The sequence below is a fragment of the Dermacentor albipictus genome, chromosome 3 (genome assembly GCF_038994185.2).
Source record: "Dermacentor albipictus isolate Rhodes 1998 colony chromosome 3, USDA_Dalb.pri_finalv2, whole genome shotgun sequence".
NCBI lineage: Eukaryota > Metazoa > Arthropoda > Arachnida > Ixodida > Ixodidae > Dermacentor > Dermacentor albipictus.
In genome coordinates, this window is record NC_091823.1 from 88,416,810 (window position 1) to 88,442,441 (window position 25,632).

Below are 25,632 nucleotides of genomic sequence, written 5' to 3' on the forward strand. Positions count from 1 at the left end.
ACTTTCATTAAACATAGATAAAGGGCAACCCATGCGCTGCTTTCGGAGGTGTACCTATAGATTAACTCTGTTGTTCTTGCTCAACAGTTGCAAATTTGACTTTGAACAGTGAATGGGAAGAAAAAACTATTTGCACAGCGCGCGCAAACGCTCAGCTCTCTCTCTCTCTCTCTATCTATCTATCTATCTATCTATCTATCTATCTATCTATCTATCTATCTATCTATCTATCTATCTATATATATATATATATATATATATATATATATATATATATATATATATATATATATATATATATATATATTTATATATATATATATATGTGTGTTGGTTGTAACATATGAAAAGGAAGTAGGAAAGTTCCACTTGCAGCATTGCATTTGCTGCAACTATGTAGCCTTATGTTGGCACTTCATCTGAGAAGATAAGATAAGAAAGGATGGTGTGTATGAGAGAAAGCCATGCATAATGTACATTGCCATACTGCCTCTCTGCATTTTATATAGGAGCGCGCAAGGCGCAAGGCAGGGAGGCAGCTCGGCGCCGCGTCACACGTGGTTGCGTGACGCACGCACAACAGTTATACATCGTGTTCTCGTGCGTCTGTCGGTCACGAGGAGTCTCTTAGCGATTCTCAGAGTCAAACAAACAGGTGGCTACCGAGGCCGGCTGTGTCACCTTGAAAGCGAAAGCATCGCCTCACGACGACGTATATATAGGCCAGCACACCGCGTATGCACGAGGTATACAGCTGCTAAAGACTTTCGCGCGTTTCACCGTGTACCAGGGGCGCCGGTCCGTCTCATAGAAGGAGGAAGCCGTTTTTACCAGAGCCGGAGAGTTATACGGTGCTTACTCGACTGCGGTCAGCAATGCTGGCGCAACGAGCGCCGGATACATCACGATCCCACGACGCACAGTGCCGCGCAGCAATGGCGTTTGCAGTTGACAGGGCTGTACGATCACGCAATCGTGTAGATGCAGCCACACGTAATCGTTACAGCAAAGACGTTGGCCGAGAAGCCCACGCGCAGGTATAAGCGTCGTGACACGAAGGGTCATGTATACCGGGTGTTCCTTCGAAGACGTTTAAGTAATTTTTGAAAACTCGACCGTGGCAAATAGCACAATTCTAGACATTATGCTGGTCAACTAGAAGAGGCAGGCATTACACGCACGAAGAAATTGCAATGTGTAATCGATTGATTAACAACAACTTGTTAATTAGGTGTCTAAATAGTTACCTTATGGCGCATATTGCAAATTACAAATTGCAGCCGGTAAGCCTGCAAGGAATATCCACTCGAAAATAATTTTGTGGATGACAACATTTTGAAAGTATGCGCCCACAAACTTGCAGTAAAAATGCGCTGTCGTTCCACTTACTTTTTTTTTTTTTTAAACAGAGCACTGCTTTATGCATTGAAGTACGGAAGTAACTGTACCGCCAATGCATCTATTCGCAAAGTTTGGAAATCGACATCTCGAAAGTGGTGTCACCCTGAGAATCGGTTTCAATTAAATTCGCGTTACGATCTCCCTATATAGCTACGATTTGTAAATTGCAATATGTGCCATATAAGGTAACAGGAAATGCGTCGATTGCGCATTTCGAATTCTTGTGCAAATAATGTCCGCCTGTTTGAGCAATGCAACTCAAGGATTGTAATTGAGCTCTCTTCCACACGCGATGCTTAAAAAATTCACATAGGTAATCGCACTAACACCCGGTATATGAAAGAAGACGACGCAGCCACTCAGCGTCTCTTGGACGGCGAGTGGCACTGTGGGTGCCGTGTACGAAAAAGCGACACGATTTTTCACCCGGTACTGCTCACCCTTACGGTGAACGGTGGGGAGTTGACGTAGCGACGAATGGACACCAACACGCCCGCGCAAGGATGGGGGGAAGGATCCGCAGTTATTGATTGATGTGTGTGTGCGCAGTTCCTTTCGAGGTACGCTTGCCTCTGCTTTTCCAAGTAGCTGCGAACAAAACGCTAGCTGTTTCCCAAATAGAGTAGATATTGAATGAGATCGACTGTGCCACGCGAAGGTTATCGCACTGTATAGAACGCTGCGGAGAAATGAGGAGACGAGCCGCGGCTGCTCGGACAAACTGCGTCAACCAGAGTGCGAAGGAAAGAGCGCCTTCTGATTCGCGCGTGGCGTATGCATAGCTCGTAATGTAAGGAACATGCGTTAACGGGATTATCAACCGCCACATTTCGTTGTGCGTGAAACATTAACCGAAATTTAATTTGGTACAATCCAAGTGGACCACTACCTTGTGCCCCACGACTTCTAACGCCTAAAATTCAAGCGTGCAATATAGCACTGATACAAGCTCGGCTTCCTATAATTTAGCATAAATTCGTGCAGTTGGCGGAAAACTCAGTCCTAAAATTACTGGCCGGCACTTTATTTGGGGAGGTGGCTTTAAACATGCTCTGGTGGGCGTTCCGTTGAGTTGTCTTAGCGTTTATTCGCACTACAGAGAAAAAAAGAAAGGAAATAAAGTTAAAGAGCCTTATAGGTACTCGATTTATAGGTACATAGGCTTAAACTTCCCAAAGCAGCGCTGAAGCTATGAGGCACGTCGTAGCGGAGGGCTCCGGATGAATTTCGAACACCGGTGGTTAATTAACGCGCACGTAAATCGAAGCGCACGTGTGTTTTTCGCATTTCGCCCTCATCGAAATGCAGTCGCTGCGGCTAGGATTCAAGCCCGCGACCTCATGCTGGGCAGCAGAAGGCCACTGCGCCATCACGGCGGGTTGCTTTTATAGGTATACACTAACTAAAACAATTGGTATAGTTGACCCGACCGCGACGAGAATGACAACAACGTCACGACCATGACGTTGCCGGAGGTCAAAAAACACACGACTATACATCAACAACGACGACGGCGCAAGTTCGTGCCATCATCGTGGGCAATACTCCGAGACGACGTAGTTGAGGTTTCACACAGCATCCCCCGCCTCCCCGACGCACACACTGCCCGATGTCGATCAATTTTCAACAAGCTGCTACTTCCAACTTAGAAAGGTGAATGCCTGCGCGAGGCATGAGGTGACAGACGAAAGAGGAATCGGTAACACGGGCGTCGAGGGGTTCGCGAACCTTTACCCTCCGCATCACTGCAGAAGCGCAGAAAAGTCGGTACGCCGTTGCTTAGAAACAGCCTGTGTTAGACCGTCTGAACGCGGCTAGGAACACCTGTTATTCCAATGAAGTGGAACTTCAACGCGTACGCCGGTTTAGACGTTCAAAGGTAAGCCGGAACATTTTTTTAAAGCGCCCTTTTCTTAGCACTTACCTCCATTTTGGTGTTCGTTTCTAGCCGCTATCGACTGCGCGGGCACACACTGGCACCACGCGCGCTCCCACAATTGTAAAAAGTGAGCAACACAATATACAGACTTGTATTGGCTTCGCATGTAATACCTAACGCGGACGACATGCACCTCTTCTGCGCTTTTTTAACTCTCACTCATGTCCAATCAGCCCCAATCGACTGTAGAGTTTGACTAAAGGTTGTACGCTACATGCGTTCCTATAGTTTACTCGCATGATTTATGACGCATGCGCGCCGCAGCAAGATGTTTAAACCCCTGAAAATTGTCATCGCGGGGTCTTTCTGTAGTAGCAGAAGCCGCAACTGCTCGCCGGTGTATATGACGCGTCACCTATAACGTCAAGATTCGGTGGACATATAGATTACGAGTTCACCGGAGGAGTTGTCAAAATGGAATCCGTTAAGCGCGCGTCTTACGCAAGGATCCAAAACCATGGGCGTGTCATTATATGAAAATTAAAGAGGCCTGCACAATGCACATACCTTGCGTTCTCTTTCAATGCACCATTATCCAAAACTAATGAAGCCTCGCTTCCACGGATAGACATCATAGATGTGTTCCGTAAAATTTTGATGTTGCATTTTTACACGTCTAAAATATTAATTTTATAGCATGTAGCTCTTCAGCCACGTTGTAGTGTTCTTGCCCTTGCTGCTCCGAGTGCATTCGCTTAGGTAAATGGCCGACCGCAGATTTGACGGTATCTGTATAAAGGCTTGTTGCACTGGTATTGTGCCTGGTATTGCACACATTAGTGATGACACACAAACTCTCTAGAAATTTCGCAAATGAATGGGTTAGTACAGAACACCGTAATTCTTCCATTCCTTCATTAGTTTTCTTGTTCGTGCTCATAACATAGTACGTTTCTTTTAGTTATAATACATCCATTTGTTAAGTAGCTTGTTCATTTATTTGGTTGACAATGCATAAATTGTTATGACCCGGTAAACGGAAAATGACATCAGCAGTCACCTGACTATAGCGTCTCATTGGCCATACTCATATATTTATTCTAACAGTTTTACGGTAAACAAATTCAGAAGCACCATACCAGCTTCACAGAGTGTCAACACGCTCGCTTTAAATTTTTCATCACGAGAGAGACGTCGGGGTCTCTGAGCTCTACTTGCGATCGTTTAGTGTGGACGTGCGTATACCTTATTTGCGTTGTCATTGCACTTAATTACTCTGCCCAGAATCTCCGCGCGCCGCTCATATCGTGCGCAAGACACGTCAACTGACGCATTTTTCAGTGTTTCCATTTCTCGCAGAATATTGTGCCCGAGATCGGATCCCCACCATTTGCGGACCAAGACCTCCGCCAGCGTGTATCTTTTACTTGTATCTCCGATGGGGGTGACGACAGAGGAAAAGTATAGGAATGACAAAGAAACAGAGTTCAGGGCGTTGGACGATAATTGCTCTTCATGGTGTGCCACCGAGCCACAGTTCAAAAACTTTGCCATGCTTGTACATGGTAGCAGCAACAACAACAACAACAACAACAACAACAACAACAACAACAACAACAACAACAACAACAACAACGACGACGACGACGACGACGACGACGACGACGACGACGACGACGACGACGACGACGACAACAACAACAACAACAACAACGGAAACTGCACTGCTCAGCGAACATTTATACATGAAATACGGTATAGCTGTTGGCGATCGTCCAAATGCAATTCACGCGATTTGCGAGGCCAACAGTCGTGCTAGTAGCTACAAAATCTAGGTTGTGCGGTGTTAAAAATGCCGTACCATTTATTTGCATCATGTGGCGAGTCTTGCCTGCTTCGTGACCCGACGAAGATCTGCGCGAACTGCGTCCGCGCTACCGGTATACTTAGTGAGCGAAAAATGAATATCGTCGTCTGTAGTCTGAAATCACCGACTTTGAATATAGCTCTGAACATTTCTAGACCTTACAGTGAAACTACTTACACCAGTGCAATGGAAGGAGTATTGCCATAAGCAGTGGAGAGGCACGGCTACGACTTCCATCGGGCCGGAAATGATGACAGGGCAGGAAAAGAACCCATCAACCCTTTAATTCGGGTTGTGTCTATAAAGAAGACAACAGGGAACTTAATTTGCTCTTCGAAGTGCTACAAACAGCTTTTAATTTAGTCGCGAGCTTGACATATCGTGTTTATCCGCCGTTGTGACGTGCTCGCTTTGGCGTTGCGCTGCCAAGCACGAGGCCACGGGATCAAATCCCGACCGTGGCGGCCGCATTTCGATAAGGGCGAAACAAAACAAAAATAAAAAGAACGCCCGTTTACAGTGTATTGGGTGCACGTTAAAGAACCACAGGTGGTCAAAATTAATTCGGAGACCTCCACTACGGCGTGTTTCATAATCATATCCTGGTTATGGCACGTGAAACCTCAGAATTTATATGAGTTAAGTTATTTTAACCCTCCCTGGATGTCCACAAGATGTTCATATATGCTTGAAATATATTTCGCACATTCGTGATCGAATATTCAATAAACATACGCAATAGGACATGGACCACATCTTTATACCACCGATAGATGTCCTGCACGGTCATTGGATATTAACAAATTGCACCGTCCTTCCAGGAATATTTTAATCAAATGGACCCTGAATGGATGAAAAAGAGAGCCTGTGGTCGTGAGTCACTCTTCAACAACAAACAAACATCCTAGGTATGTTCTAAGGATGTCCCATACGGAATGCTGTGGCGAACTAGGGATGTCCTAGAGCAATGCCAAGAACCACCCAAGTGAGACAAAAGACGACCTCCCTGTGTAGGATGTCCAAAAGTGACTACATGTAAGACCTGATTGAGGAGTTAGATGTCTCTTTTGTTCTCGTGCCATGCAGCAAAAGGTAACGAAATCGTCTATATTTTTTCCATAGATATAATATAACGTGAATGGAAGTTTAAAAACAGCTTCTCAATGTCCACTGCCAGTGTGCGCAGCGTACATGTGCTGCACATGAGGTAGACCCTGAGCCGACTGAACCCAACGCATTCCATCTATTTCTCTATATCACATATATGCAATGCGCAGCTTGCGAGATCTGCAGAAGAGCCTGCAGAAGAGCGGATACGCTGCGTGCGCGCAAACACACGTCCACATAGAAGTGCAGTGGGAAATTTCCTTCTTCAAGGCCTTCAGCCTGACACAAGAGGGGTATTCACGAACGGAATTTTGCGTAGTCAACGCTGTCAGAAAACACGTAAACTACGGTGTCTGCATGAGCTTGAGATGCTATAGCTTCGGGTCATAATTTGAGCATATCAGAAAATGTGTTCTTTTTCTCGGAGACTGAAAGACCGAACGTCAATGACTGTTAATTATGAGCCAAGAAGAGGTCCGGGTAGGATGTCCTTGGGACGTCCCAAGTAGTACAACCAAGAGTACTAAGTGAACTTAAGAGAGTGCCCGTCTGAGATGCAGACACAGCCATCTGGCAGTACGTCTCCTGATGCACGTTCACAGAAAACATTTCGCATGCTGGAGGCTGTTATGTAAGTGTCTACCTAGTGGGTATATACATTTCGTCTACTGCTGATTGGTTGGGAGTGCCTGTCTCCTTTTGACGCGTACCTTAGCCCAGCCAATCAGCACTCCAGCAGCAGACGAAATGGACAAGTCCACTAAGGGGACACTTGCAGACTAAGACTACCCCCGTACCCCTGGTTACACATCCCAATCATGTCCGTTATGCCGTATTTTTCGGACCTTGCCAACTAGGACGTCCCTTCGAAATCTACATGATGTTTTCATTGGGATGTGGGACGTGTGGATCTTTTTGGTACGTCCATGGGACTTCTTGTGCCATCTGGGTGGCAAAATAGTGGCTGGGAATCAGTATGTGGGCAGTGCCATATACAGGTCTTCAGCGCGTACGCTGACGCCACGAGAAGACATCTGGAATAATATGGACGACGAATCAAGGGAACTGGACGTCGACGACAGAGTTCCAATCGCGGGACCTGAACGGACACTTTGGCTAAAGGGAATCAAGCGCCTGTCTCTACACCGTGCCTTCTTTTGTCCTCGTGTTTCACTGCGCAACTCCTGTTCGTCAAGATGTACCAATAGTCCACATCGCTACCCCGTGGACACCTTTGGGCACAAGAAGAATAAATGAACGGCGTTCCTGCGAGCAGAACGAATTGGCTTTGACTTGGCATCGGTTAAATCGTCCTCCCTAGATAAGGCAGAGTATGGCCACTTACATAAGTGAGGGTTAAACTCAGCGGAGGCTTGGGGGTGAGAGGGGAGGCACCGATATTTGCACCCACCCGCTCACCTGGCGATTAGGAAATGCCGACCACAGAGAAGGGAGAAAGCTCTATCACAAATATGACTAGCGCAGTCTTTGCCATAAACTAACGCAAATGACGAAACATGAAACAGAATAAACAATACAGAATGAAACAATAAACTGGATGTGCACATGAAGAACATTACATTTGGGTAAAGATTATGTTTATTTCGTCTGGTGAATAGTTTTAATGAGTGCCATTAAAGCGAGGGTGTGATTTCCTTTCCAAATGTTGCTAACCACAAGTCAATTGGCTAAGTTCTCGGATCAACTATTTTGTTATTCCCTTTTACTACATACATACATACATACATACATACATACATACATACATACATACATACATACATACATACATACATACATAAATACACATACAAGCGACGAGTGGCCCATGTACGCGCACGAGCCCTCTCCCTCCGATTTCTCTCATCACACACGTACACTCACACGCACACAGACAGCGATTTCCTTTGTACATCACCCGCCGTGGTTGCTCAGTGGCTATGGTGTTAGGCTGCTGAGCACGAGGTCGCGGGATCGAATCCCGGCCACGGCGGCCACATTTCGATGGGGGCGAAATGCGAAAACACCCGTGTACTTAGATTTAGGTGCACGTTAAAGAACCCCGTCGAAAGCAGCCTTTCGACATCATGGGTGATGTAATTAGAAGAATGTAAAATTAAACTGATCATTAGGAATTACGGTCATATGTATTTTTAGTTTCCTAAGTACTATAACATCATCTGTCCCATATCCTCACTCCCTGTCCGAAGCTACAGTGTACCGAGGCTATAATAGGCTCACTCCTCATTCTTTTCCTTTTAGCCAACCCCCATGAATAACCACTGTTCAGGTGCCTGCCGTAACGCTTGAATGATACGTTACGGTCAGCAGAAAATGTCTTTTTTCATCCTTTCAAATGTAAGTGGAATTAGGAAAACCAGGGCTTTCGAAAATCCGCGCGCCGACTTCGCGACCGCGACTAGTCAATACGTACCGCTGAGGTGGCCCCCTCTGTCGAGCGTGACTCGAAAACGAAAGTTCAACCAGTTCAACGTCGTCAGAGAAGCACCCGCGAGGTGTCGCGACCGTCTCATGACGTAATGTAAACACAGAAACGCGAAGGGGACGCCAGCGGAGCGAAGGTAGAGGAGAGCAAGGAGAGGCTGAGAAGGTAGCGAAGGGGCCTCCCAGGAATTTCATAATGGCTGGCAGTAGCAGCTTATCAATGCCATCCAGTGTAAAGTAGACTTATTTCCTCACCTGTGTCAACAACCCGAAGCTTAAAGAAGTTGCCACCCGAACAAATCGACACTGAATACTTATGCAGATCTCACGGATTCGGCATGGCACGACCCGAGTCGTCGGACTGGTGCACAGCAGTAGCTCAGTGCTCTTGGTGAGGCCCGCGGTCTTGTTTTATGTCGCTGCGGTTGCATCGGACCGTCGTCGTGATGCCTGTTCGTGACAAACCCGGCAACTGCTGCCGGCTTCCAGCCACGCGGACCGCGGAGTCAACGTAGCGTGGCAGCGCGGGTTCAATAACACCGCCGGTGAGCTTCCGTCCGTGCCGTGATTACGTCGGCCTCTCTACCGAGGCGGCGGGCTAGACTTCTTCCAAGGTGAGGAACCGCTTCGGGGCCAATTCGCCCTTTCGCTTGTGGTTTCTTTCTTCTTGGAGCCGGTCGGGTAGTGCGCGGTTTCCGCTTCTGACAAAGTGACAGTGCATGGTCATGGTTCCTCGGAAGAAAACGCTAACGCCGGAGAAAGTTCGAAGCGATCGGCGTCACGGTTTGGTGCGCCCATGAGCGAATATTTTTGCGCTGCCTTTGCTCGGCTGAAGTAGGGCACAGCACTGGGAGATGCTTCCAAGCGCGCGTTTGATCATTAGGCGGTCATTGCAGCGGCGCTATGTGGCGCGTAGTAGTAGGCCACTTTTCTTTCTGTTCTTTCTGCAAAAGTGATGCGGTCTTCTGAGTTTGTCTAAAGACAGTTGTCATATAAATGCCTCTTTGTAGCTCACTGCCAGTGGTTGCACTTATTCTGCAGCCGCTGTACAAGCGTTGCAAAAGCCGCAGCTTTGATGTGCTCTGCTAAAAGTTTGCATCGATAGTATGCGGCGGAGATGTGGGGGTGCCGGCATGTCAAGTTTGGCGGGCAATGGGAAAGGTAGCATTTATACAACTGAAACATTGCCGGTAGACTGCCGTCGCTGCCGCTTTCGCCTGGCAACGAATTGATTTTCCCATTTTCAAATTTAGAGCCATCGAACCCCCCTGTTGCTGTTGATCATATTGGTGCATCTGTGCTTGTATGGCACTAGTTCTCATATCGATCTCTAATCGCCTTGTTTGCTCACGCTCGATCCGGTGCCGTGTTTTCATTGAAGCCTCCGGCTTCCGCATTGATCGCAGCATGACATGTGCTTCATTTTCCCACGCTACTTTCCTTTCAGGCGCTTTTTGCGTGTCCTGTATGGCGGAAAAAATGGAGCTTAGGAAGGTAAACTTGTTGACTTTAGCTGCTGATCGTTGAAAAGGCAATTGTTTGTTTGTTCGCTCATTATGTCTTTTTTTTTTCTTTTTCTCCTGACCATTTTCAGAGCTTGAGAAGGAAGTTCTCAGGGAACATACGGTTAGTTGATTGCACCTTTCTTTGTATGTTGGTGTGTTCGTGCAATATTTCTCAACTGGTGTACATTTTGTTTGCTATGTGGATGAAAACAGGTTCATTAAGAGAGAAAAGGTTACTATCACCTCTTGGCTCATATCTGTATAGCGGACCACGTAAAATATTTTCTTGACATTAAAACAGTGATGTCAAGTCTGTCTCTACAATGTTGGTCTTGCAGTTCTCTGCTATGTGAGCTGCTTTTTTCTCCAAGCACATTCATTAAACTATCTTTGAAACCGTCTATATATGAGCAACATTCGAGAATAAAGACTGGCATATTTAGCCTATGGACACATTTACGCCAATTGACATCATAACGTTTTATTAGCACAAAGTCCGAGCTTCATATTCTGTTAATGTCAGTGTCACATAAGCTGTTCTTGTGGCCTTTGAGCAGTAATGAATCTCTCATTCACATCTGTACAGTTCTATCTTTCCTGTGGGCAGTTGCCCACAAAAGTTGTTCAATGTCATGTGGCTGTGGCAATAGCTTCTTTAGTCTTTTCCTACTACAGGAGATGTGCTCATTTTCAGTGCGTTTATGTTTTACTGTTTTCTTTCAATGAAAACAGTTTGTTTCTTAATTGTTAGAATTCTGAGTAATTGCTACAAGTGTTTTTGAGACTTTCAATGTGATATTTTGAATATGCAGCCCAGAAAGCACTATAAGAATAATAATTTACACTATTGAATAAATAATAGTCAGACAAAACAAAATTTGAAATATCCAATATATGTGCTTTTGCTGCTGCAATAACTTCTAGAAGTTAGACCATGCAAGAAAAAAAGATGCTTGATATAAATTTTGTTGAGCTTGATGTTAGCTGAGATGTTGCCCATTGTTGTACAGACCTTAGTGAGACTCCCCTCATTAAGTCAGAGGTTGACACCGAGATTGACATTTGTGTGAGTTAATATGGATCCATGATGAAATGAGGATACTCTGACACATAAGGACACAGAAGAACAGACATCACATGCACTTGCCTGCAACTAAAGGTTGATTTGAACAAAACAAGTATTTAAAAGCAAGCAGTACTAACTTCACACGGGTGAAAGTCTGCAAAAACAGAGCACAGGGATAAAACACAAATGATAAACACTGCAGGCACCAAAACTCAAAAAGAGGCCACGTCAAACTGACAAATCGGGCCAAAAATAAAAGGCAGTTTTTAATTCATACAGTGCATGACATTCAGTCACCATTAAGTCACCATTCAGCAGTGCCTGGAAAGGCCACTAGTCAGTGATCAATTTCTTGTGGCCCAATAAAGCAAAAGTTCATAAGCCAGCATAGGCTTCAATAATGTCACTCAGTGACCCTCAAAATAGTGAATAAGACATTTGTGTTAAGCAGCCACAGCTGCTTTTAAATTTGCCATTTTTAGTGGCTGTATTTGTAAACAGTAAGGCAAGAGGCACATGAAGAACTGGTTATGTGTAAAAACAGCATGTTTTGCAACATGGCATTGCAAAAATTGCTGAATTGAAGTGTTTTATGCTATGTGTATCAGGGAGGCATAGCCACTTTTCATGCAAATAGTATTGCCAGTGGCCAGAAATATTTTTCGGGGACAGGGGGGTTATGTGTTCTTGCACATTGTTTTATGCTAGGTACCCTGGTATACAAAAAGTCACAGCTTCACCCGAAAAGCAAAGCATGGATTGCGATAGCAAATTAGTAGACAGTTTTACAAAGTAAGCATCATAGTTTTATCAGCCGTATAAACTTGGAAACATTTGCCTGCTAACCGAATTAACAAGCATGGCTTCAGCGCGCACAAATAAACATGAACACATCACACTCGATGAGCGCAGACACTTGTTGTCAAAACCCCGGTGTGAGCAGGTGCGGTAGCAGCAGTGAGCGAAGTGTCTTTTTTTCTGCCTATCGCTTTAACACAAGAGTGGCGAGAATACAGCGCGCACATAAGTATAAGCTGTCTGCAGGTACCTTTCAACATATTACACGTGCAACTGCGTGCGGCCATGCAAAGTACACACTTGTTGGCAGGCTCGAAAGCTGTCCCCTCACTCTCTCGCTGCCTCCCCGCTTTGCACCGTATCACCGCGATCGTTCGCGCTTGCGAAACACGCAGTTGCTGCTGGAGCAGAACGCCACCTCCATCCCCCACGGCCTGTCGTACGACAGAAGGCCGTGCATTTGCTCTCCGTTTTCCTCCTCCGCGCGCACCAGATTGAGTTGAGATCATCCATTTCCCTCGCGTGTTTTCACTTGCGCATACAGCATACGACGTGCGGCGACAATATTATCATCCGTGGACTTTACACGGGACATCACGGCGACGGCAGAAATGCGCCTGGGGTGACCACATAATTACTATCGCAATAAAATTACTGGCGGGGGGGGGGGCACACACTTGGACACTTGGCCAGTGCCCCCTGCTGCTGCTCTGCCTACGTCCCTGACAGTGCAGATGTCTTCTCTTTCAGCAACACATTATTGTGATCATGGACATTAGCTAACTAAATTTAGTCAGAATTGTGAGACTGGCATCAGGTTTTAGAGTATACCGCACCAAACTTGCATTCTACTTTACAGATTAAGTTCATGTGTTCTCACAAAGGCACTTTTGTGCTCTTTAGGGAAAAGTTAACCAGAACACAAAGGTTAGTGTAACAGATCGCATCGAGTTATTTTGAAACTTGCGCTGGTCTTAAGATTCCTGCAAGGTTGACATGCCTTGAGCACTCTCTGTCTTCGATTCGACATCATTGTATACCCTCATCTAATTAGACATTAAGTAGTGAATTCTAGATAATCATTAGCTAATCAGTGATTTTCGGGCATTCAGTGACACCCACCGCAACTAATACTGTGTTGCTGAAAAAGGAAAAGAAACAAAGAAAAAAAAGGGGGGGGGCATTATCTTTGCAGTGCAGTATCCTAATGTTCACTCTTTCTGCTTAAAGCAGGTGGTATACTGCTTGAAAAACTTGACAACCTTGAAAGTACTGAAATTTAACAAGCGAGTGATTTGCATCTATGGCTTTATATTAAGGCTGAATGTGTGTGGGACATATTTTGTATCTTTTCAGTTCTCCTGTTGTAAGAAGAGACAGCCAGGCTGAAGTAGTACTCAAAGGTTGGCTTTATAAACTTGAGGGAGCGACAATAAAACAGTGGAAGAAACGCTGGTGCATCCTTTCAGAGTACTGCTTGTTCTATTATAAAGGTATGCAAGTTTGTAATTCTGTTCCTCAAACACTTATCTTGTATTAGGCATGGGTAACGGGACTGAGTTGCTTTGCCCAGCAATTGTGCCAAATCTCTGCTGGGACCTGATTTTACTTGTAAATGAGTACTGTGTGATGCATAAGTTGAGAGCAGCACATAAATTGCTTGTGTACGAAATCCCTAGCTGTGTTGTCTTGGAGATAGTAGTTGTTGCTATAGTGATGGCAGAAAGTGTGCTTGCTTCATTATCATGCCCTGTGACAATTTACGGCATAATTAAGGAGCCTTCATGAATATTGTGTCAATTAAGTTTGCTTTCTGCTTTCGGAAGAGTTTCATTATGTAAAACCTTATTGAATGATATTCCCTTTCCCTGTTAATACTCAGCATTCACATGTTGTTTTGACATACTGATGTGAGTTAGATAATCAGTCTTAAATTTTCAGGACCTGATGAAGAGAAGTGTTTAGGCTCCATTTTACTCCCAAGCTACAAAATCAGGCCATGCACAGCTGATGACAAGGTGTCCCTGAAGCATTCGTTTGTGGTAAGTCCAGCTGAAGAGATTTTTCACAGCAGTCCTTTTTATCCTCTCAACCTTGTACACAGTCTGTGCAACCGAGCAAGGCTGTTTCATGCTACTGTCTTGTGTCTTCCAGGCTGAGCACCAGAACACAAAGACATACTATTTTGCTGCGGAGAACAATGCCAGTATGTGTCAGTGGATGAATTCCATGTCCCTTGCTTCTCTTATGCAAAAGGACACTGACCGCAGGTAAGGTGTACATATAGTAATGAAAGTCTATTTTGAACCAAGAGGTGCATCATGCTCATAGAAAGTATTCAAACATGAAACCATAAAAGTATCAAACCCCTTGCTTACTGTGCACACGAGTTCTACGTATCACAATGAGTTGTGCCAGTATGACATAATAAATAGAATACTAGTAATGGGGTTCTGATTGACTGATTTATGAGTTGATATAATAATCAGTTGGTGGGGATGCAAATATCAGAGCAATACAGGCTATAAAAGGTGCCATAGTAGAGGGTTTAAATTTTTTAATGTAGTCTTGGCGTGTACTTGAAGCTCAATACAAAAGTGTTTCTGCATTCTGCTCCCATTGCATGTCACAGGGCTCTCTGCAGATTGTGTTTCCTAGGCTATGGTTGCTTGGGATCAGTTTTCAAGTGCGATCCTGAGGGTACGATCATGCTGTAGTTCACGTTGTTGATTCCTTGAGCATAACCGTTGACAGCGACAGCAGACTTGATCCACCTCTTGGAACTGCTTGGCCACACTTGTAACAAGTTGTGATGAGGGAAAAAGCATTGAAGTTTCTTATTCAAGTTCCTTCAAGTACATCTTCCTTCAAGTGCGTCGCCCTTCTACGCCCACTTCTGCACATGTGAGTTTGTCGTTCGTCTAGTGAATTCAACGCAACAGAAGTTCGTCATGCCAATGTTCGGCTATCTTAAAGCATTCAGTAGAGGAGAGGGAGATGCATGGCCCTGCTACATTGTACGCTTTGAAGCTTTCTTTATCGCCATTGACGTCCAGCAGAAAAAAAGTCAGTCTTTTGTTGCATTGGGCAGAAGATGTATGCTCTCTTGCGAGATCTCGTTATGCCCACCCAGCTGCAAGACAAAACCTTGCAAGAAATTCTTTCTGTTCTAGGTGACCATTACTGCCTCGAGCCATCTGCTGTTGTGCAGCATTTTAGGTTCAACGCACACGTTCGAATGGAGGGTGACAATGTCAGTAACTTTGTGGTGTCACTCAAAAGTCTCTTGGAATATTGCAACTTTGGAACTGAGCTTGGCAATATGTTGGGACCGGATTGTGTGCGGCATCAACAGCAAAGCCGTGCAGACGAGGCTGCTCAAGAAAGTAGACCTTACATATGAAGATGTTGTGAAAACTGCACTATCCACGGAAGCTGCGAAGAAAGATGCCAGTGAGATAGCCAGTTCCAGCGGAAGTTTGCTTCGTACACATAAGGTTGTGGTATCAAAAGGGTGTGTCTCATGCTACTGCTGTGGGGAGAAACACTTTGCGACTGCATGCAACTATTGCCAGAAGCAGAGACTCAATGCTCAAATGTGCATTTCGAAGAAAAAACACGCTTTGTTGCGAAAAGGCAAGTCTACAAAACTACACAGTTCCGTGCCTCCAGCTCGCATAACTTCAAATGGAACGCACCAAGTCAACATTGTTAACAACAACGCACCTACCGATGTGTTTGACATGTGGCCACTCGACACTGTTATGCCTTCACTGCCCTTCACTGTAACCGTTGGCATTTGTGGTAAGCCGCTCTGTATGGAGCTGGACACCTGTGCGAGCATTTCTGTCATTGCAAGGAAAAATGTCTTAAGGAGCAGCTAACATCGGTGACTGTCATGCCATTTGATGTGCTCCTAGAAGCTACTCAGGTAAGCTCACACAAGTTCAAAGCAAAGCAGCTGTTGCAGTACAGTGCTGCTGGAAAAAGTTCACTAGGGAGTTAAAGCAGGCATTTGCTGCCTCACAGGTCATCGCTATAGGCTCCGAGCTATCATAAGTATGAAGGAGTGTCCTGAGTGCGTGGCAAAGCAACGCAACCTAGATGAAAGACTAGGGGACATTCAGCGAATTGGGAAACAAGAAACGAGGCGAAGCGTCGCGGGAATGAAGGTAGGCAGAGGCGTGCTGGGTTGACCTCCTCTGGCAGTTGCTACAGGTTTAGTTTGCCATACGAACGTACAGGGTTCATCTCGTAACATCGACCTCGCGTGCGAGTGAAAGCGCGGGACAGTGAGCAGATGATAGCATCTCAATCTCGCGTGCACAAAGGAGGAAGGGGGGGGTGGGAGCGCGGTCGTGTGAGTTTTATCTTGAATGTGATCTGCTTTGGGGGAACAGTCTAAGTTGTCCAATGGCTCGTAGTCTTGTGTGTGCTGTGTTCTCGCTGTTCATTTTGCGTTGAAGCGATACACAGCTCTTTTCTTATCCCTTAACGTTACACCTATCATTCTTCTTTCCATAGGACGACACAACGAGCTATGGAAAGAAGAATGATAGGTGTAACGTTAAGGGATAAGAAAAGAGCAGATTGGGTGAGGGAACAAACGCGAGTTAATGACATCTTAGTTGAAATCAAGAAAAAGAAATGGGCATGGGCAGGACATGTAATGAGGAGGGAAGATAGCCGATGGTCATTAAGGGTTACGGACTGGATCCCAAGGGAAGGGAAGCGTAGCAGGGGGCGGCAGAAAGTTAGGTGGGCGGATGAGATTAAGAAGTTTGCAGGGACGGCATGGCCACAATTAGTACATGACCGGGGTTGTTGGAGAAATATGGGAGAGGCCTTTGCCCTGCAGTGGGCGTAACCAGGCGGCTGCTGCTGCTGCTGCTGCTGCTGATGATGATGATACACAGCACAAAGGTCACTTCGCCCGCTGCTGCTGCCGCAATTCCTCACCCCAGCGTTTTGACAGTGAGCGTCTGCAGTCATCGAGCGTGATGTGTTCATGTTTGTCTATGCCTGTTGACACCATGCTTGATTATTTAAAATAATTAGTAAGTGAATGTTTACAAGTGATCATTCTACTCTGGCGACTGCTGCATATTATGTGGCCGCACGAGCCCTGTCTTAAATATGATCTGCAATGCTGACAGTCTAGGCGCACCTAGGGCTAAAGCTTCGTATGTGCTATGTTACGAACTGTCTGCAAGGGTACCGGCCTACAAAATTTTCCAGCCAGCCGCAGCTGCGAGGGTGGTGAGCTTCCCAGAAGTGACCATGGAAGCCTTCCCCACCTGCCGCGGCGACTCGTTTTGTAGGGACAACGGTGTGCCACATCAACACCCCCTCGGCGCCGCTATGACTAAACGCAGTCAGCAAACCAAGTATTGTTCATGGATTCGCCGTGGTCGCCATGGCTTGTTAGAAGCGGTGAAACTCCTGAGAGAAGATGTCTGGTGGCCGTCTCACAGGGCTTAGAAGTCATGGACAGACGCGGCGGCCATTGTCTGCCAAGTCAACACTGAGATGAAGAGGTGCCTGCTCAGGGCAAAACCCATGTCTTTGAGAACCCACTTACCTCGGCGTGGTCAGTGAAAACTGTGCAGAAGTCCGTGTAAACCCTCCCCCTCAAAGGCGGGTCGGCTACGATGACTTTGAACGCTCTGAATTGGTAGCAGGTTTAACGGTCGTTTTCCCTCACCTAAGGATCTAGGGAGGACATAGTGTATTTAAGGAGCCATTGGCGGCTCCTCAGAGTGCATTCCTCTTTCAGTTATGTTAGACTGATGAACTGTAACGTTCTCATGTAAATGCTGTAAATAAATCCCATATTTGTCGTTCTCGATGAGAACCAGTCTATCCCTTCAACAACGACCTCAGCGTGGATAAGTTGGACGACGACATGGGCCAGCTACCATCTATTTCATGCCCGACCCCAGCCATAACAGCTATAGCACCCATACACTTGCACGTCACCCACATTCACTGAGGGAAACGTCACGATCTCTTTTTGTTTCCTCCTCTTGTTTTTGCCTCTGTACACTAACGATGTGTGCTGCAGGCCTCCAGTAGGGTGCCTTGATGTGTGCACCCCCGGGCACGGCTGATCAAGGCACCCTAGCCTCCGGGATCGGTAGTGGTCGCTCCGAATATTCCTCTTAACCGAAAAGCACATCCGAGTCAGTCAATCTTAAGCGGATATTTTTTTTTTTTTTGCATTGAGTCTATGGAAAACCAAACAAATTTTCCCATGTTCGCTATATATGAGAATTCAGCTTAACCGAGTTCGTTTTAACGAGAGTTCACTGTAGTTCGATTTAGGTGGCTGTCATTTAGGTCATCATTTAGGTCAGCATTTTGTAGCGTATTGTTGAGCATGATGCAATAGCCATAGAAAAAAAAAAAGTGTAATATGTTTGCTGGTAAAGCTTCTTTTTGCTATTGAAAATCTTGAAGATCCCTTGTTACGTGTATGGCAACACTGTAAAGAAGTCTATTCGCATTTTGAGAAAGAAGACTTGTCGCTCTCTTGTTGTCCCATCACAACCGTTGCCACGATCAAGTACGCTCGTGTCAATTGGCATTGGATGTCGTCTACATGTCCTCCCCCATTCAATGGCTCGTCCAATGTATGTTCTTTTTCTTGGGATGTTTTTCAGTCACTCATTTTGTTAGTATACCAACGAAGAGTTTAGACTTTTTATTGTTGCTTGCTGCCTGAAGAAAAAACAGACATTAATGCTAAAATTTTTTTTTCATGCAGCCGTCAAGCACTGCCGTTGCACGGGATGCAAGCTGCTGCGAATGCTTCCCAAGCCATTCCACCAGACTACCACTTCTCACCACATGTAGCGCCCCAGAGGCCTGGCATGCAACAACCTCAGCGTCCCTCTGATGAGTCCTTCGAGGTTGAGGCATACTCTGTGGGGGCAGCCACAGACGGCCATTATTTGGGCAGTGGGGATCAATACCCATGCTCTTACACTCGTAGCCCCATTTATGACCAACGGCCTCCACCTGCTGCCCCTCGACAGCGCCCATGCTATCCAGTGTATGCCAATGCACCTCCCAAGCCTCTCCGACATGGCGCAACATCTCCAAATGTTGCTGAAGGTGGTGGCTACGATGCCTGCAACAGCTATGAGGGCTACGATTTTTATGGAACACAGGAGCCCTTGCCCGCATATGCCGGCCGGCCTGTTTCAGCACACTACGGAGAGAATGTGCCAAACTCTACACTGACATCAGCTCAACTGATGAGGCCACGCTCAGCTGACTTCTTGGAGCGTGATGACGATGGCGAAGAGCCATACTTCAGCAAGAAGAGTGCACCAGCCGTTGCACCTAAGCCTCGCCCAAAGTCCAGCATGGCTCATTACGATTGGGAAGATGAGGACGAGGCTCACGACTGGCGGGGGCAGCAGCAGCCGCAGCAGCAGTGGAGGTCTCGCACCATGGAGACAGTGCCACAGGCAGGTGTGTTTCATGATGAGTCACAACTGGGAAGAATGCCATCAGCCAAGGCAGTGAGTGCAAGTGGAAATTCAGCACAAAGCAAAAAAGCAGCTCACGTGAGTTTTTGCATACTTGAGCATTGACACTCATTGCTGATTCAGTTCTAAGGATTGAGCATTGTTAATATTTTAGTCTCTCATTAAAGCAAACCCTGCCAAGCAAAGGTCTCTGGTAACCCAGGAGTTTGAGGATCCTTGTTTAATTTCCCATTGTATCATTGCAATTTTTTAAAGGTAGTTTATAATAATAGAAGGAGGGTTTCCGCAGCTTCTAGGGCCTCTTGATGCCTACACTAAAGCTTGAAAAAAAAAAAAGAACTAGTGACATAATGGCTACTGTGTCTAGGCACAATTGTTTATGTAACCATGGCATTTGACATGTTCGTGTTGAAACATTCAGCGCATTTACCTCCTGCTTTTTTACCCGCTGTAAATTGTGCTGCTTTTGATGGTCTCTCATTTTCCGAAGTTTGGTAGTGGTTGGTTGGTCGGTCAGTCTGTTGGGTTCCTGCAAAGTAGGTCCATTGCTCAATAAGAAAAAGTGATTTGTCTGATAAGGAAGCTTGAACGATGGCACGAATGGAAGTGCTGCACTAATTGTGCCATCTTGCACCAAATCGTCAAGCTGCATTAACCTACCCCAAAACTAATTTTAAACAAACATTTCAAATTTAGCAGGGTGTGCATATTCAGTGGTAACCACATGTGCTTAACCACTAGTGCTTCGCCCTGCAATCCAAGCCTAAGCAATTTGTTTATGCATTGGCGTCTTTGAAGTGTGGGTAGGTTTCTTGGCATAATCGTATTTCTTTCTATAGCTGCAAGAAAATGAAAACCATTTTGTGCTCTACTACAATGCATCACGAATGTTTTATATAAGTGTTGTGCGTTTGCTTATATATGCAGACCAGATAAAGATGGTTTGAATTGGTGCTCATTCAAGGGGCAGTTGGGAAGAAAGCCGTGCTAAGTGAATAAGGTCGAACAGTTTGCTCAGCATGTAGCTCATCAGTTTCGTTATACGTTTTAGCACTCGCTTTCATGCTCTATTGGTATATCTACGTTGATTGCTGGGTGGACGCTGTGTGTGGTATGTTCTACATTTGTTTCACATGTGCGCCACATCTAGTTACCGGGATGATAGTACGGCATGCCAGCAAACGACCTGCTTGCTTTCATGAAACTTCTTGGTCACGAATATCCAATGGCAACCGTAATCGTCTCTCAAATTTTCACTCAGGCTATATACTTTCTTCACAGCCACATCACACAAAAGCAGGCTTTTGCTGCCGCAGAGAGCAAGCCAAGGATGTACAGTTTTGTAATTTGACAACCTTATCAACTAAGTGGTGGTTGTAATTAAAAGTTCGACGCAAGCGCTAACCTCCGATGTTGTGTTTGCAGCAACGATGTTCACGGCGTGACTTGTGCAGATTGAGTCCAAAAATTTTCATAAACCATCGTTTGGTGCACAATATATCAGCTGCCGTTTTGCATTGGCTTTACGGTGCCTGTGGCTGAACTGCGAGTAAGCTTGAATAATCGAGTCGAAATATTGGTTTGGTCGACGAAGCAGCTTGCAAAGCCACAGAAAATTTTTATGCCTTCATTGTTTTCAAAAATATCTTTGAGCATTTTTCTCGGCAAGCAATGTGAAATACTGGCCAACATGCAATGACCAATATGTCACTTCACACTTATACTGCGGTATTCTTCTATCTTAACTGAAGGTACCCAAGAATTAAAAATTACTATAGGGTACTACGCAAATGGCGTTTACTGTACCTTGATGAGGGTTGTTCATAGTGACCACTGTGAATATTTCTCATTCATTGTGCACAAATATGTTTAATTAGATAAAAATATATATTCACCTAGTCAATAAGATGTCAACGAAAAATTTGTAGATGATGTTCAGAAATGATCGATAATAGCATTTAATGCAACCTAGGGTGCTTGAATACCTTTTCTTTAACAAAAAGAAAGCCTGTGAAAATTTAAAAAATTAATATAAAGCACCGCTGTGATTGTGATTACGCTTCTGCGCACCAAAGATTGCATCAATCTTTATGCAAGCCTCATTAAACAGGGACACTGGGAACGAGCCTCCATGCTTTTTGCTCGACGTGTCGGCAGTTTTTGGTGTGAATCTTCGGTTCTTAAGTCGTTATCAAATGTGAGGTAGCACAATCTTCTAACAGATAAGCTTTCCGGACCGTCGTAAAACTGCGGCCCAGGTTTTCACGTTGATAATTGCCATGGCTGGTCATGCATTCGCCATCGGCGCGAAGTTGTCGACAGGGTATACAAGTGAGTTGGTCATTCTGTAATTAAGTGAACACAGTAAAGGGGTCAGAGTCAAGAGGGGAGAAAAAAAAATATTTATTAACTGACAATGATACACAAATTTAAAAAATATGACACAAGAACACTAACAGTCGTGCACTTAATATATATCAATGATGACGACAAAAGAAATAATACCACAAGTAATTAACAGTGGATATAAAAACCAACACTACACAAGAATACACTTAACAGGGGTCCACTAAAACAGAGTTCACAAGAAAACAAATGATGGTATACGCATACGCATGGCTGGGGAAGTCCATAAACCATGGAGTCAAAGGCAGAGTTTTCCTGAAAAACGCGGGCAAGCCGATCTTGTTGCAGTGGATGCAGTTGCTGTGCTGGATTTCCCGGGAGTCTAGATTTCATGACTTCCCTCGAGCAGGTTGAGCTAACTCTAGGGGAACTACTGTGAGCTTCATTGCAGACGGTCTGTTGTCTCTTACGTCAAATAGTCAGTCGGAGTTCAGACGCGGCTAGGCGGCCCAGGCGATACTGGGGGTGGCACTAGCCCCTGAACGCTTCTCAGCAGATAATAGGCTGAGCTTCTAGAATGCTTAGCTGGGACTAAATCCTGCGTTTAAATAACTTCTCCTTTCTCTAGTTCCCTGGGTTAGGGAATGGCAGATATTGGTGGCGATACAATCAAGTTCGCCCAATTGTATCACGACTCCTCCTAAGGTCTTGGCTGCCCCCCTTTTAATTAGGGGCAAGGGAACTGGTGATTACCCCCTGCTGTTAGAGGTCGCGCCCTTACATTGCACCGCAGAGACAAACACGCGCACACTTAAGTCTTTGGCAGACCTCTGCTGTCTGTTGACAAACACAGAAGAAACAATGGTAGGTGGCCATACGGTGCCAAACCCTTTGACAACACATACACTGTTAGCAATTTGTGGACACGTGATTGCACAGAGACACCACATATTTCGTGGTATTCACAACCCCTCCCTCCTTAGCAACCTTCTCAATGCATGCGCGAGGCAGAGAGTGCACAGGGGTTCCTCACAAAAGTTTCTCAGGACGTCAAGGTCGCACCACCACCAACAACAACAACAAAAAAAAACAACTAAAAAATCTCTAAACCTGTCTTCGACATTTTCAGTTGCATGCCCGAGTGGCTGGCAATACCTGTCTTGCTTGCTGGTTCCTACTCCCATGACCTTTTGTCACCCGTTGATTGGTGCTCTGCCAACTCAATTAATGCTGCACCGTGACAATAATACACACATTGTAATAGATGATGATGTTTACCTCTGGGACCGGTTTTATTACTGGTGTAGGGACGTATGCATTGCCACATGAATCTTTTTTTTTTGTCAATCACACAGGTTTCTTTATTATTCTTTTCTTGCTTCTTTTTGTAGAAAAGAAAGGACCACACAAGACTGAGGTTGCTATATACACTGTTATCAGTCATTCCTCGACGTATTCCACAAGCTTTGCTTTGGCACCTTATTGAATAAGTAGGGCAATAAATGCTACCTCACTAAATTTAAGTACAGTTAAAGCTTGAAATAACAAACTTCGATTTAATGAAGTTCTCTATATAACAAAGTAGTTAACTTTTCATAATCTTTTGTCCATAGACCACCATGTACTAGAACCTCAATATAACGAAATCTATTTGTACGCAATTTCAATATAATGAAATTTCGCTTCTACAGCAAAGGAATGCCGAGACAATAAGTGGAAACTTCCGCTGACGCAGATGGTCAAATGATTGAATTACAAGCGACTGCTTGCTAACGCCCCTTTCAAATCGCCTACGGGGTGACAAGAATGACTGCCGAAGTGAAGCCGCATTATGTTCCGTATGAAGTCCAAATGCGATAAGATCGTATCGCTGCCTGCGCACGTTGTGCTTTATGTGCAAGTGAAAGTGTGCAAGGGTGAGCCTTCACCCACCAGTGTCGCCTCCCCGCGCGAGCAGAGGGCAAGTGGGGGAGGGGAGCGAGCTCGCAGTAACGCGATCAGGCACGAGTAATGGGGGGGGGGGGGAGGCGGGAGGCCGGAGAGGATAAGTTGGTGCGCATTGGGATTTCTGGCACGTGTCTAGGCCGTGGCTGGTCATGGCTGTAAGCGTGGCTGAGTGCATATGCAGCTCCCTGGTTGTAGGTAATCTACCGCGTGTGCAAAGAGTGGGCATGCCAAGATGGTGTGACATCATGCTAGCTGGCTTCCCGCTCATTTAGTATTGAAGGTTGCGTAATCTAGTGTCTAGGCCATGGCTGCGCATAGCTGTAAGTGTGGCTGAGTGTATATGCAGCTCCCTGCTTGTAGGTAATCTACCGCGTGTGCAAAGAGTGGGCATGCCAAGATGGTGTGACATCATGCTATCTGTCTTCCCGCACGTTTAGTATTGAAGGTTGCGTAATGTAGAGTTTCGGTGACTCGTTAGAGCGAGAGGTTAGACAAAGCATTCGCTTCACACTGCCGGCGCTTTTCATAATAATGCCGTTCCAGTGCGGGCGATGCTATCAGCTGCAGGGGCGGAGTGCATGTGAAAGCGTGGCTGGCTTCGCTTAATTCGTACTGCCTATGTGAAGATATAGTCGATGTGGCATGAAACCGTATCATCGTCGCCGACACCCAAACTCATCAAAATGATTTGTTTTCTCATTCAAATTTGCTTTTTTCGATTGCCCGATAATTAGGAAAATTCTGCAGCCCCTTTCCGTGTAAGAAAAACGGATCGGCGACTTCAATACAACGGTTGAATTTCAATACAACGAAATTTTGATATAATGAAGCAAATTGCCGATTTTACCTACTTTGTTATATCGAGGTTTAACTGTATTTGTTGGTTGTTCACAATGAAAAAAGAACACTCAACTAGCATTAACAAAAGTCTATCAACATAGAGTAGGCATTGTTTGCAGAAAGCCCTCGGTTATTTCTTTGGTTAGTTGACACACCTGGTACGTAACTTAATGGTGGTTTCTGAGAAACCCCTATAGGCTTCCTTTGTAGTTTCATGCTACAGTCATCTATATGACAACCTTTCCCAGTCATGAATTTTGATCACTTGGCAAGATTGTGAAGAACTGATTTACTGTAGCCTTATAGTGTCTGCAAAGTGAAATAAATTACGCCTTTTATTCATCTGCCTGTATTTCACTCATATTGACATTTACCAAGCTGTACTGACGCATATTTACTGCTCCAAAATAGACAATTCATGCTCCAAACCTTCTGCAAAGTGCCATATTTGCTGCTCCAAAGTTTCCTTGGCCACTTCCATCCCTGCATGATCTCCAGGCGCATTAGCCCAACACTTCAATCACTGCACCACAGGCGCAGGTTTCTAACGCTTACGTATTTCTCAGCTTTACTACTCTTAGCTTGTGGCAACAAATGCTTTGACATGACTAAAATGCACATTCACGCTGAGAAACGTGCGAACGGGCCTAAAAGCACTTCTGTAAGTCATCTTCACTTGTGGAATGTTTGCATAAGAATCACAGGGCGACAGTAAAGCCACAGTTTTACGTGACAGCACCTTGTAGAAACGAGAGAGGACCACATTGCGGGGGAGATTTGAGTGTCTTATAATTTCTAACACTGCCACTCTACATTGCTTGTGGGCGTTAGTGGTTTGACATGATTGAAATGATCAATGACGCTGTGCAACTAGAAACATGTCTACATCATGATCTACAACATGTCTACATGTCTACGAACATGTCTACAAACAT

At 45.3% G+C, this 25,632-nt stretch overlaps 1 protein-coding gene across 8 annotated transcripts in view; it reads left to right on the forward strand.

The window, feature by feature from the left end:
• The first annotated feature begins 8,809 nt into the window (after positions 1–8,809).
• Positions 8,810–25,632, forward strand: part of LOC139057454 (serine-rich adhesin for platelets-like) — a 116,344-nt gene continuing 99,521 nt past the window's right edge. For all 8 annotated transcript variants that reach the window (XR_011512804.1, XM_070535766.1, XM_070535767.1 and 5 more), the window contains exons 1-7: positions 8,810–9,313; positions 10,147–10,193; positions 10,294–10,325; positions 13,425–13,561; positions 14,010–14,110; positions 14,223–14,338; positions 18,835–19,642. Coding sequence is in view for 7 of the 8 variants with exons in the window: in XM_070535766.1 (XP_070391867.1) it covers positions 10,167–10,193; positions 10,294–10,325; positions 13,425–13,561; positions 14,010–14,110; positions 14,223–14,338; positions 18,835–19,642 (1,221 nt within the window). In the remaining variant the exon portion in view is untranslated. The remainder of the gene's footprint in view (positions 9,314–10,146; positions 10,194–10,293; positions 10,326–13,424; positions 13,562–14,009; positions 14,111–14,222; positions 14,339–18,834; positions 19,643–25,632) is intronic.